This window comes from Bombina bombina, chromosome 5, assembly GCF_027579735.1.
Source record: "Bombina bombina isolate aBomBom1 chromosome 5, aBomBom1.pri, whole genome shotgun sequence".
In the NCBI taxonomy this organism is placed as follows: Eukaryota; Metazoa; Chordata; class Amphibia; order Anura; family Bombinatoridae; genus Bombina; species Bombina bombina.
This window is the reverse complement of record NC_069503.1, coordinates 288,953,329-288,967,394: the sequence shown is the minus strand read 5'-3', so window position 1 is coordinate 288,967,394 and position 14,066 is coordinate 288,953,329. Positions and strand designations below refer to the sequence as shown.

Here is a 14,066-nt window from a genome sequence, read left to right as displayed (position 1 = left end):
AAAAGTCCACTGTCAGGTTTCTGGGATTTCACCCCCTAATGACCAGCTGCCAGATGCCTTTAATATAATAAGTGGAACCCACGTAGTAGGGTCCTAAGTCCCTGAATGAGATATTTGTATAATGGGCAGGTCCAGCAAAGGTGGTAATAAAATGTCAGATTCAATGTCACTTTATGTACTTGGGTCTATGTTGAACCCAAAGCAAGGTGCTACACCCTTTAAAAATAATAGTATGGTGTGCACTTTGTTGCGTTGCACACAGTTACCATACAGACAGTCCAGGCCTTAAATACTGCATTGACCTAAAGGGCCAGACCAGAGCCTGAGGCAGTTGCTCTGAACGCAGTGATTCAAACCGCTTATTATTTGTTCTTCTCTGATATTTATTTGCCCTGAGGCTGTTCCAGCCCTGAGAGTGACCAGAGAGGTGTTGCGTAGTGGATTGCCGCATTAACTACCATGCAGGCTGCGACCTCACAAAAGATGGCGTCTCACCTGGGAATTCAGAAGCACACCTCTTAATGCCTCCGATCGCCTCCAGGTGTAATATGTGCTGCTCTTCTCCGGTCTGGTAGGTAGTGATGGCCGGTGCGACTTCTTTTGCCTATACAGGCTCAGTCATAAAGGGTGCCGGGCAGCTCCGCTGTTGTGCTGCGATGCGAGGGCTGTGTGGGCTGCAACACCAGAGTCCCGGGATAAGTGGAGAGAGTGCGTCCAGGCGAAGTTACCCCCCCCGGTGGTATCAAGGGAGGTTTAGATCTGACCTGAGGGTTATTCTGAGGACAGGGCTGTAGTAAAACAGGCAATTTTGTATAAGATTACCAGGGAGCTCCGCTCCAATGCGACCAACCTAGGAAATTTGAGGTAAAATTATCTTCCTTTTTTACATAGAGATGTCCTGATATTTTCTAGTCACCTTTTTACAGCTATGCTGCATCAGTTTCAAGTGCTTCAACATTTTGGGTATTGTGTCCCTTTAAAGGGACACTCAAGTCAAAATTAAACTGTCATGATTCAGAGAAGCAATTTTAAACAACTTTAACATTTACTACCATTAACAAAAAGTGCTCAGTCTTTTTATATTTACACTTTTTGAGTCAGCAGCTCCTACTGAGAATGTGCAAGAATTTACAGAATATACGTATATGCATTTGTGATTGGCTGATGGCTGTCACATGATACAGGGAAAGAAAGACATAACTTTGAAATTTGTTAAAATAAAATCTACTACTCATGTGAAGTTTAGACTAAGTGCTTTTGCATTGTCTTTTTATTGCGCATTTGTTGTTTATGCAAATCTACTGTATTTACTGGTCCTTTAAGTACTCAGATTTCTTTTTAAAGTATGTATTGCATTTAAATATAAAAAAAAAAAAAGTTAAAACATCTTGAATATTTTGGCAGCACATTTGTGACTTGTGAAGATATTAAAGTGAAGGTAAAGTTTTTGCAGACTGTATTTTATTCCTCATCTAATATATAGTATGATCGCAACTTTTAAAAAATTTTTTTTATATATATTATAGTTATAAATACACTTTATATTTACATTCCCGGCTCCGCCCTCCATGTATTTCCGGATAATTGCCTTTATTACTTCAAATGCCAGAACAATTGCGCATGCGCACCATTCCCCATACAATCCATTTGCGCCTGCGTGACCCAAAAAATGTTATGCCTAAAGCGCAGGCGTCAATCGTTGCAACATAGTATTCAATGACTAGCTATCAATGATAGTATTCAATGCCGGCGACGCTGAAATTTGCGCTGGTTTGGTATCCTATATACGAGCGTAACCTAGAAGTTACGCTCGTATATTTCTGCCGTCGCCCGTAGTTTTTTGGGCCATAGGCAGGTATACCAAACCAGCGCAGTTTGGTATCCAATATACAGCATAAGGACTTACGTGGCGAAAATGGAGAAATCTTACTCCATTTTCACCTCGCCACAAAAAGCAGCCGTAGTAAGCCTTACGCTGTCTATTGGAGCCTCGTAACTCCCTAAACTAGCTACAAAATAAACCTAACACATGCGCAATGTCTATCTACCTGTCAACCGCGATCCCCCACCGCAATCCCTAATAAAGTATTTAACCCCTAAACCGCCGCTCCCGGACCCCGCCGCCATCTACATTAACTACCCCCTAATGTGATCCCCCTACACCGTCGCCAACAATATTAAACTACCCCCTAAAGTGAGCCCCTTACACCGCCGCCATCTACCTTACCTACCCCCTAATGTGAGCTACTACCCCGCTGCAATCTATTTTAAAATTATTAACCCCTAATTTAATCCCCCTACCACGCCGCCACCTATATTAAATTAATTAACCCCTAATCTAATCCCCCTACCACGCCGCCACCTATATTAAATTATTTAACCCCTAAAATACTAAACTATCCCTACCACTAAACCCAAGTCTAACCCTACAAATAGCCCTGAAAAGGGCTTTTTGCGTGGCATTACCCCAAAGTAAACTGCTCTATTGCCAGCCCTTAAAAGGGCTTTTTGCGGGCCATTGCCCTAAAGTAATCAGCTCTTTTACCAGCCCTTAAAAGGGCTTTTGGTGGGGCTTTGTCACAAAGTAAACTGCTCTTTTGCATCTAATCTAAATCCCCCCACACCGGCCCTACCTATAATAAATGTATTACCCCCTAATCTAATCCCCCTACACCGGCCCTACCTATAATAAATGTATTAACCCCTAATTTAATCCCCCTACACCGCCGCCAGCTATATTAACTATATTAACCCTAATTATATTAGGGTTAATATAGTTATTATATTATATATATTAACTATATAAACCCTAATTATATTAGGGTTATTATACTTAATATTTAGATAATATAATAACGATATTAAGTATAATAACCCTATCTAACTCTAACATCCCTAACTAAACTCTTATTAAAATAAATATAATAGGAATATTTTCATTAATAATATTCCTATTTAAATCTAAATACTTACCTATAAAATAAACCCCAAGATAGCTACAATGTAATTAATAATTACATTGTAGCTATTTTAGGGTTTATATTTATTTTACAGGTAACTTGGTATTTATTTTAACTAGGTACAATAGCTATTAAATAGTCATTAACTATTTAATAGCTACCTAGTTAAAATAATTACCAATTTACCAGTAAAATAAATCCTAAGCTAAGTTACAAATACACCTACACTATCAATACATTAAATAAACTACAAATATCTAAACTAAAATACAATAAAATAATCTAAAATAAATTACAAAAAAAACAAACACTAATTTACAAAAAATATTACAAGATTTTTAAGCTAATTACACCTATTCTAAGCCCCCTAATAAAATAATAAAGCCCCCCAAAATAAAAAAATTTCCCTGCCCTATTCTAAATTTAAAAAAGTTAGCTCTTTTACCTTACCAGTCCTTAAAAGGGCCTTTTGCGGGGCATGCCCCAAAGAAAGCTGCTCTTTTGCCTGAAAAAAACAAAACAATACCACCCCCCAACATTACAACCCACCACCCACATACCCCTAATCTAACCCAAACCCCCTTAAATAAACCTAACACTACCCCCATGACGATCTCCCTACCTTGTATTCACCCAGCCGAGCAGAACTCTTCATCCGATCCGGGCGATGTCTTCAAGCAAGCGGCAGAGAGTCTTCTTCCATCCGGTGATGTCTTCAAGCAAAGCGGCATCTTCAATCTTCTTTCTTCTCTCCTCCGCCGCGGAGCATCCATCCGGCACGACGACTTCCCGATGAATGAGGTACCTTTAAATGACGTCATCCAAGATGGCGTCCGTCGAATTCCGATTGGCTGATAGGATTCTATCAGCCAATCGGAATTAAGGTAGAAAAATCTGATTGGCTGATTCAATCAACCAATCAGATTTTTCTACCTTAATTCCGATTGGCTGATCGTCATTTAAAGGTACCTCATTCGTCGGGAAGTCGTCTTGCCGGATGGATGCTCCGCGGCGGAGGAACGAAGAAAGAAGATTGAAGATGCTGCTTTGCTTGAAGACATCACCGGATGGAAGAAGACTCTCTGCAGCTTGATTGAAGACATCGCCCGGATCGGATGAAGAGTTCTGCCCGGCTGGGTGAATACAAGGTAAGGAGATCTTCAGGGGGGTAGTGTTAGGTTTATTTAAGGGGGGTTTAGAATAGGGGTATGGGGGTGGTATTGTGTTTATCTTTACAGGCAAAAGAGCTTTGAACTTTTTTAATTTAGAATAGGGCAGGGAATTTTTTTTATTTTGGGGGGCTTTATTATTTTATTAGGGGGCTTAGAATAGGTGTAATTAGCTTAAAAATCTTGTAATAATTTTTTTTATTTTTTGTAATTTAGTGTTTGTTTTTTTTGGTAATTTAGTTTATTGTATTTTAGTTTAGATATTTGTAGTTTATTTAATTTATTGATAGTGTAGGTGTATTTGTAACTTAGGTTAGGATTTATTTTACAGGTACATTGGTAATTATTTTAACTAGGTAGCGATTAAATAGTAAATAACTATTTAATAGCTATTGTACTTAGTTAAAATAAATACAAAGTTACCTGTAAAATATAAACCCTAAAATAGCTTCAATGTAATTATTAATTACATTGTAGCTATCTTAGGGTTTATTTTATAGGTAAGTATTTAGATTTAAATAGGAATATTTTAATTAATAATATTATATTTATTTTAATAAGAGTTTAGTTAGGGATGTTAGAGTTAGATAGGGTTATTATACTTTATATATAATAACTATATTAACCCTAATATAATTAGGGTTAATATAGTTAGTATAGCTGGCGGCGGTGTAGGGGGATTAAATTAGGGGTTAATATTTTTAAAATAGATGGCGGCGGGGTAGATGGCGGCGGGGTAGATGGCGGCGGGGTAGCTAAGTTAGATGGCGGCAGTTTAGGGGTTAATAACTTTATTAGGTAGCGGCGGGGTCCGGGAGCGGCGGTTTAGGGGTTAAACACTTTATTTGGGATCGCGGACGACAGGTAGATAGATATTGCGCATGCGTTAGGTGTTCGGAATTGTTTGCACATGCGCTACATGTGAACAAGCATGGATTGTCAATGACGATTTGTTAGGGAACGCATGCGCAGTTTGATCGCGTTACGTGTGCAAAAAGAGGCTGGACGCCACGGGGTATGAGCTAGAATTCGTTAAGGGCAATGTCAATCAAATTAGATACGAAGGACAAGATGGCGGGCGGAGGAAGAAAGTAAGCGAAGTAGGTTTATAAATCCTTCGATTATGGTTTTAGTCTTAAATTATAAAAAAAATGATGAATTAAACTAACGTTTATTTTAGGTAATTAACAAGATGAGGAATAGTGGTGAACGTGACTTGACATTCACTTTAATGTTGTATTATTAGAGTTGTTTATAACAGTACACTAGGGTTCTCTGTTTCTCTCTCTCTTTCTACCTATATAAAACAGCAAAAAAAAAAAAATATTGTCATACACACAAAATCTGATCATTTCTGTACAAGCTCTTATATAGGAAGAACTTCGGTATATCAGTGAAGTACCCTGATCTGACTGAATGCTTGACAAATCTGAAAGGTGTTTTGCATTCTATAATGGCACTGCCTACAGAAGTATACAATTTACCATACTCCATCATAGACACACGTTAATGTGATCACAAGCAAAAGCTCTGTCTATATGATCTTCACTACACATTTGTGTGTGCTTAAGCCTTGCACACAAATGAGGTGCAAACCTCTTTGTACGTATAGGCTGTATCAGTCTTAACTCTCATACAAAAATTAAAAAAAAGTCTCCAGCTCCAGCTTCCTCCGGTGGTTGCAAGCCATTTCTGACGTCAGAAATGATGGATAGGTCATTCTCCAATCACGGCTCCCCCCCCGGGGGAATCAGTGTCTGATTCAACGCCGTGATTGGAGGAAGCCGGGTTCCTTATTTTAGACCCAGGAAAACGCTTTGAGACGGGTGGAGGAAGCTGGAGCTGCAGTGAAGATTAAAAGGTAAGTTTTTTTTTCTCAACAGGAGTGAAATGTGAATTTTGATGAATTAAAGTGCCCCTGTTTTTAATCGAATTTTTAAAAACCGGGCACTTTAGCATCAAATTTGACATTCACTTTAAAGGGAATTTGAAGTAGCAAAACACTATATTGTCTATGTATTAGTGCTTTTAATTCCCACAAGGGTGATTTATTAAAATTTCATTAGAAATACAAAACAAACAACACTTTCAATATAACTTAAATCTTGTGTATACTCCAGCAACAGTATACTAGTTATGTTGATTTAGCATTAAAATGCCCTATAGGTGTGTACAAAATTCTAAACTGTTTTGAATCAAGCTTTAATAAAAAAAATAAAAGATAAAAAAAACAACAACACATCCTATGAGATCTATAGCCATGCTAAATTAGCCATATATGTACAGTGGGCAAGGTCAGAGGTCTAGGTATGTTGTGAGTGGAGCCGGTCAGTCCCTGATTTCACTCTAGAAACTGCTACATTTGCCCTGAAGAGGATGCAGCAAGAGGGACAGCAGGCAGAGCTCCGAAACCCTGATACCCCACAATATGCAGGACAATAGGGAACTTTGCAGTAGTTTTAGCTGTAGCTCAGTCTCACAATCCTGTAATGAAAGAAATCATTTTTTTTAATCTTAGTAATGGAAAAAGTAATGTATTATAACAATATACTTCAGTGTTTTGGGGGCTCTGGTGACAGCCAACGCAAAGTAAACTGGAAAATGTAATGAATTATTCCAGTTATAAGATTTTACTAATGGAGTGTCAGTTTGTGCACCAGTACCTGCAGTGCCTATCTTCTGCATTACTGGAGAAATTTATTATATTATTGATAGGTCAATGAAATTAATAAAAGATATAGTGAGGACATGTCCGGAAAACTATCAAATTATACAACTGACCAGGTGGTCCAGAAAACAACATCGAGGCAACACAAGCAGTAAGAGAGTAGTTTGTTGTACACCGTGAGCTGAACAACAGTTTAAGACTAACGGAAATATAAAATGCTCACGTTTAGCTATAAATATGTAATTCCAGTATCTCTGACAATTTGAAATAACAAATATAATTACAATCTAAAGTTCAGCCATAATATTATTGCACAAAAATAAAATAGCAATGGGAAAATAACTATATAATTTTATAAATGGATTTAAATTAATTATTAAAACAAACATTTATGAAAAACATGAAAAATTGCAGCACAATCGTGTGACACACACAACAGACAAGCACCACACACGTCACGTACACACTCGTTCCCGCCTCCAACAGCTCACAAGCTGATTGCTGCGTCACCGACTCAAAGGCAGCGGATAAGGCAGTCTGCAAGTGACCTCAGATAGGCAGACATCAGTTCAGCGCCTTCTGACCAATCACACTGCAGCATCTTCAACTGCGCTAACTCGTGTATGGGCCGAGTCTACTAGTACCAGCCCCTCCCCCTTTATACGAATCGGGCAGCATCTTCGTGCGGAACCCTATGCATCCCACCTATAGTTTGTTTTAACCCCTCTGGTATCGTTGGGTTTAATGTTAATGCGCGGTAGCTGAGCAGCTTTCGGTAGAAGTGTATAGCTCGTGTCGTGTTTATTTTGGGGCGTGTTGTTGCTTGACAGGTGATTCCGCCCTTTTCATTGCTCCGCCCTTGGTTGGTATCATTCTAGCAAAAAGCTGCGGGGCTGGTATTCAATTCTCCTGGTAACTGCTAGAAAGGAGGCATCACTTGCATATACAGGTATGGGGCACAATATAATGACAGCTGGCTATCATTATTAATACACACAAAATAAGCATTATGCACACGCATATACAAAAATACATTTTATAGAGTATTTAAAGGGACATTTAAATGCATATAGATGAATTACATATCTGAATATAAAAATATTTGCAATACAGATGAATTGGCAAAAATGCTTCTAGTAAGAGATATCACTGTTTTAGTGTTAACTTTTTTCTCTGCACGTGTCTGTGAAGCATAGCTGGATATTCTCAGTGCACCAGCATTTAAAATATTGCAGCTTCTCAGAGCACCAGTGGGGCTTGTATCTTATCATGCAGAACAGTGAAGAGGTGGTGTGAGTGCTATCTATATAGGTATATGCTTAAATCCCTAAGTAGTCTGATATAATCTCCAAATACAGACTATTGCAGAAAGAAAAAAGTGGGAGGGGTGGGGGATAAGCGCTCTGGACCTAAGGTGAGTTACATTAATATTATATATATATATATATATATATATATAAAGAATGATCAAGATGTGGAATATATAAAAAAATCTAGACAAAAAAGAACGATATCAAAAATATCAATTTAATTAAAATAAATATCAGCAGTGTGTAAACAACAAACATTCAGCATAAGACATATAGCATAAAATCAATTTCGGATGACTAATGTTAGTCTAAGATGCCGGCATCAAAAGATAGACTGGTACTAACAGATGATGAAGTGTATAATTAGCCAACTAAAATAAAATACACATAATATTGACAATTGGTATTATAAAATAGCGATTGCTATATATTAAAAACAACAATGCAAGAGACTTGATAATTGCAGTAAAAGCGCTAATATATAATAGACCGATATTTCAGGCACTTTTGTAGGTGAAACCAAGAATTAAATTCAAATAATATGTCTGTAAGAAAGAACAAACCAGCAGCGTGTGTTTGTGTCCGTTGGGAACAATGATGAGTGAGATCCGTGGATAGTGACGTCACGTCATGTGACTTATAATAATGATCCAATAATATCAAACGATCTTGATAAAGGCAGGTCACTCTGCCGAAACGCGTAGATTTGCTTACATTTGATGAGAGATACTCATACATTCTCCTACTCTGCACATTACATGTTCATTTCGAGCTCTACAATTTAAGCAGAACAAGATATATGAGTAATTCCTGTGTGCAGTGTTTATATGCTAATTATAGCCACTGATTTTCATTTTCATCTCACCTTGTTTACGGCGGCACTAATAACAGGTTCATTTCTACCTCACAAATCAATCTTGAGCTAGATATATGAGTAATTCCTGTGTGCCTGCTGTTTATTTCTTGCTCTAATTACAACACTACTACCTACTACAGGGACAGCTGAAAAAAGAGCACCTTGCAAAAAACTTTTATTCATCTGGAGTTCAGAAAGAAAAGACGGACATTTGTTCACACTTTATCCACAATGTTATTTTAAACAGCTGAATCGTTTCCCTTCAGGAGAGATCGGAAGACAGCGATCCGCTACTTGCAAGTATACTTTACACTGCTACAAAGAAAATTGACATTAAGTTTCTTTTTTCCTTTTTTCTATATATCGGTATATATATTTTTCAAAAATACGCTACACCAAAATCGTTTGATATTATTGGATCATTATTATAAGTCACATGACGTGACGTCACTATCCACGGATCTCACTCATCATTGTTCCTAACGGACACAAACACACGCTGCTGGTTTGTTCTTTCTTACAGACATATTATTTGAATTTGATTCTTGGTTTCACCTACAAAAGTGCCTGAAATATCGGTCTATTATATATTAGCGCTTTTACTGCAATTATCAAGTCTCTTGCATTGTTGTTTTTAATATATAGCAATCGCTATTTTATAATACCAATCGTCAATATTATGTGTATTTTATTTTAGTTGGCTAATTATACACTTCATCATCTGTTAGTATCAGTATATCTTTTGATGCCGGCATCTTACACTAACATTAGTCGTCCGAAATTGATTTTATGCTATATGTCTTATGCTGAATGTTTGTTGTTTACACACTGCTGATATTTATTTTAATTAAATTGATATTTTTGATATTGTTCTTTTTTGCCTAGATTTTTTGATATATATTTTTTTAAATATTCCACATCTTGATCATCCTTTATATATATAATATTACTGTAACTCACCTTAGGTCTGCTCCGTCCAGAGCGCTTATCCCCCACCCCTCCCACTTTTTTCTTGTATCTTATCATGTCAGCAATTAACAAAGTAGTCATTACCAGTTAGTACAAGCAACTTAGACTTAGCAAAGTGCTGTTTAAAATGCTAGTGCACAGTGTATACTTAAAGGGACATGCCACCCACATTTTTTCTTTTATGATTTAGAAGGGAATGCAATTTTAAACATCTTTCTAATTTACTTATATTATCTAATTTGATTTATTCTCTTGATATTTTTTGATGAAAAGCATATCTAGATATGCTCACTAGCTGCTGATTGGTTGCTGCACATAGAAGCCTCGTGTGATTGGCTCACCATGTGCATTGCTTTTTCTTCAACTAAGGATATCTAAAAAATGAAGCAAAATAAATATTGAAAGTAAATTGTAATGTTGTTTAAATTTCTATTTTCTATCTGAATCATGAAAGAAAGATTTTGGGTTTAGTGGCCCTTTAAATACACTTTTGAAACAGCTGTAGCTTTTATTGGAAGCTTTTTTGCTAATACATGCACTATATATTACAAGACTGCTTCTATTAAGAACTGAACTGCATCCATATGGATATCAATTTTGGCTGGATTGTCCCTTTAATTATGTTAGACAATTTTACATTGTTTTGCGTTTAAGAGATACACCACTTGGTAGGTCTCTTGAGCATGTAACGTTATCTAATTTGCAATGGATAACTATGGACGTATATGAGTTCCCTCTCTGATCAGGAACACAGTGTAGCGTTTGTGGGGTCAGTGTTTTAAATCTTTCATGCTGCAGACAGCAGAATAGAACCAGTAAATAGTAATCAGGAGGGACCAAATCAGCCTCTTGAGAACACCAGGACAGGACTTGGCTATACTTATAGTAAAAACCCAGACCAAGTCAGAAACGTGGGATTAGCAGGGTTTGACAAAATAATTGAAAACACCGTGGAACAGTTATTAAATGCAACTTGTAAGTAAGTGGCTTGCAAGATGTGCAGGGCAATGTGTGATGTCAGGTGTCCCAGCACTGCTCCTGAGAATAGTCTCAGCTTTTTCCATTTTTTTTTTATTACTTTGCAATAGGCAATTCAGATGTGTTTAGTATAAACAGATATAGAAGATATTACACACTTTTCTGTTAACTAAGCAGTAAAATACCTCACCAGTGGGGGACATCTCTTGTTTTGAATACCAGGGATATTATACATTTCCCTCACTGAAGAGTTCTTTTCATTTTAATACAGTCAAGTGTATGGTTGATCTGTCTTGTCTACTTTACTCCAATATATACGCTTAGGATATAGCAGCCAGTAGTTTTTGCATATGCTCTTTTCTGTTTCCATGAAGTATTTTAAAATAATTAGTATTTCTATAATTACATGTTTTTGTTAATATTAGTGCTCTACAATCTGTTTAATATTCTACATTTTGGAGGCAGATAATCAGCCCAAATTCTAGTAAGAACCTTAATGGTCTCTAGCATTATGGATGAAATGTAAATACATGTGCCTTTCTCCATATTATGGATTACAGAAGATGTCCCATATTCAGAGGTTGACAAATAGCCTACAAACCTATTCAATGAGTAGTTAGAAATCATAAAACCTCAAAAGAGTAATTATATTTATTGTACTTACACCCACCATAATATGGGTTATATATTTTAGTAATGATTGTTACTATAATATTTATCATAGCATAATACATACACCATATATACACTTATGCAATAAATACATGTATATGAAATAAAAATATTTTTGATTTATTGGTGACATTAGAAGCTGACCATGCTGGTGAGTCTGTGGCAGGCTGGCGGTGCCCTGTTGGAGGAGGCAGTAGGGGGCAGCTTGGCATCACGAATACTACTTCCCTGTACCTTCCTCCTCAGCCTAGCGTATCTGTCTAAACTGGCTTTTAAACACCTGCAGGCTGTTGACACTGATGACGTGGTGAGTATATAATATAGATACAAAACATCTTCTGTTAGCAGGTGGCATTCAAGGAAAAAGTTAATATGATGGACTATTTTTTATTCTTCATTTCACTCTTTTCCTGATCACCAACATAGATAGGGTCTGATTCAAAACCCATTCGCCAGTATACAGAGTGTATAGCATTTTGTACAGCCATATTTATAAGGATATTGAAACACTTTGGTAGCTCAGCACCGCTGCCAGGTGCAAGCCAAAAAAGGGGTGCTGTAATCCCTTGAGTACTCACAAATCCACAGAGAGGCAGCACCTTGCAATATAAAAAGTCTTTATTTCCACATACTGGAATTAAAACAGTGACGTTTCGGGTGCAAGACCCTTAATCATACGTCACTGTTTTAATTCCAGTATGTGGAAATAAAGACTTTTTATATTGCAAGGTGCTGCCTCATATTTATAAGGATGAAAGCTGCTTTTTGATGGGCCTTGTGCTTACTGACTGCTGAAGATCAAAGTACAGGAGAATTGAGAGGGTGTAGCTGTGTAGCTTCAGTGGCTAAACTAAGTTATAACATGTGCTAGTTACAGCTAGCAAGTCACTTGTATATTTGGAGGGATATTAGTACATCTTTTTCTAGTATTTTCTGTTTAAAAGGACTGTTGTTGTGTTAGCAATTGTATCTCCTTGTATGCAATCCCCTGCAATTGTGTATTCTCTCTATCCAGTTCTTGGCATAAAGAAGGCTCCTGGTCAGTATGATATACACACCCCCTAAAACTTGGCTCATTCCAGCTAATAACTTTTTGGATTACTACTGGTCTACATATATCTGTACATAAATTATTCATGTTCCTAAAATATGTTTCACTGGCTCTTCAATATTCTGGATAGCTTCTATGTTTTATATGAATTTTCAACCACTGTATGGCCCATTTAATGGGAACCAAAAAACCCCCAAAAAACTTAAGAATTTGGCTTGCCGGGAAAGGACGGAGGAGAGACAGCAAAATACCTGTATGCAAAAACTAGATAGGTGATATTTAAATAAAATACACTTACAACATGGAAGTGATACCTTTTTTAAAGACTTTCTAGTTGCTGATTATTGGTTATAATTTTATATAAATCGGACAAATACTGAAAAAAGATGCAGTTTATCTGCGTTACAACATAATGGATGAGAAATAATTTCTTTATTTTTGTTATATATTATTTGTCTTTATATGTTGTTATTGTATCATTTATCTGGAAATTTAAAGGGACACTTAAAGTGAAGGTCAATTTTGATGAATTAGTGCCCGGTTTTTAATAATCCTATTAAAAACAAGGGCACTTTAATTCATCAAAATTGAAATTTCACTCGTTTTCTTCAAAAACTTACCTTTTAATCCTTGCAGCTTCTCCAGCACTTCCTCTGCCCGTCGCAAGCCGTCTTCGCGGGTCCAAAATGACGAATCCGGCTTCCTCCAATCACAGCGTTGCATCAGGCCAAGATTCCCCCGGGGGGAAGCCGGATTCGTAATTTTTTTGACGTCTGCAGAGGCTTCCGACGGCCGTGGGAATCGCTGGGGCGGTTGCCAGAATGAAAAGGTACGTTTTTGAAGAAAAAGAGTGAAATGTTAATTTTGATGAATTAAAGTGCCCTTGTTTTTAATAGGTTTATTAAAAACCGGGCACTAATTTAATCAAAATTGACATTCACTTTAAGTCAAAATTAAACTTTTATGATTCAAATAGAGCATGCAATTTTAAACAACTTCCAATTTACTTCCATTAACAAAATGTGCACAGTCTTTTTATATTTACACTTTTTGAGCCACCGGCATCTCCTACTGAGCATGTGCAGGAATTCACAGAAGATACATATATGCATTTGTGATTGGCTTATGGCTGTTACATGATGATGGAGGAGGTGAAAAAGACATAACTGAAATTTGTCAGAAAAAAATAAATCTACTACTCATTTTGAAGTTCTGACTAAGTGCTAGTGCATTGTCTTTTTATCATGCATTAATTGATTATGCAAACTGGTCCTTTCTATTTCTGTTTATACACACGCAAGTGAGCGCACACACGTTGATTTTTTTTTACACACTCTCACACAAATACTCTTGCACACTGTCTCACAAACACATGTACACAAAAGAGGGTAATTTCTGGCTTCCGCTGACTCCTAATGAAAATCCGAAACTTA

The 14,066-nt window shown here is 36.9% G+C and overlaps 1 protein-coding gene across 1 annotated transcript in view; it reads left to right on the top strand.

Annotated features, from left to right (window-relative positions):
• The first annotated feature begins 7,444 nt into the window (after positions 1-7,444).
• The window catches only part of LOC128659306 (lanosterol 14-alpha demethylase), a 38,610-nt gene continuing 31,988 nt past the window's right edge, over positions 7,445-14,066 (top strand). The window contains exons 1-2 of the mRNA XM_053712972.1: positions 7,445-7,746; positions 11,719-11,889. Coding sequence (XP_053568947.1) covers positions 11,728-11,889 — 162 coding nt within the window. The 5' untranslated portion in view covers positions 7,445-7,746; positions 11,719-11,727. The remainder of the gene's footprint in view (positions 7,747-11,718; positions 11,890-14,066) is intronic.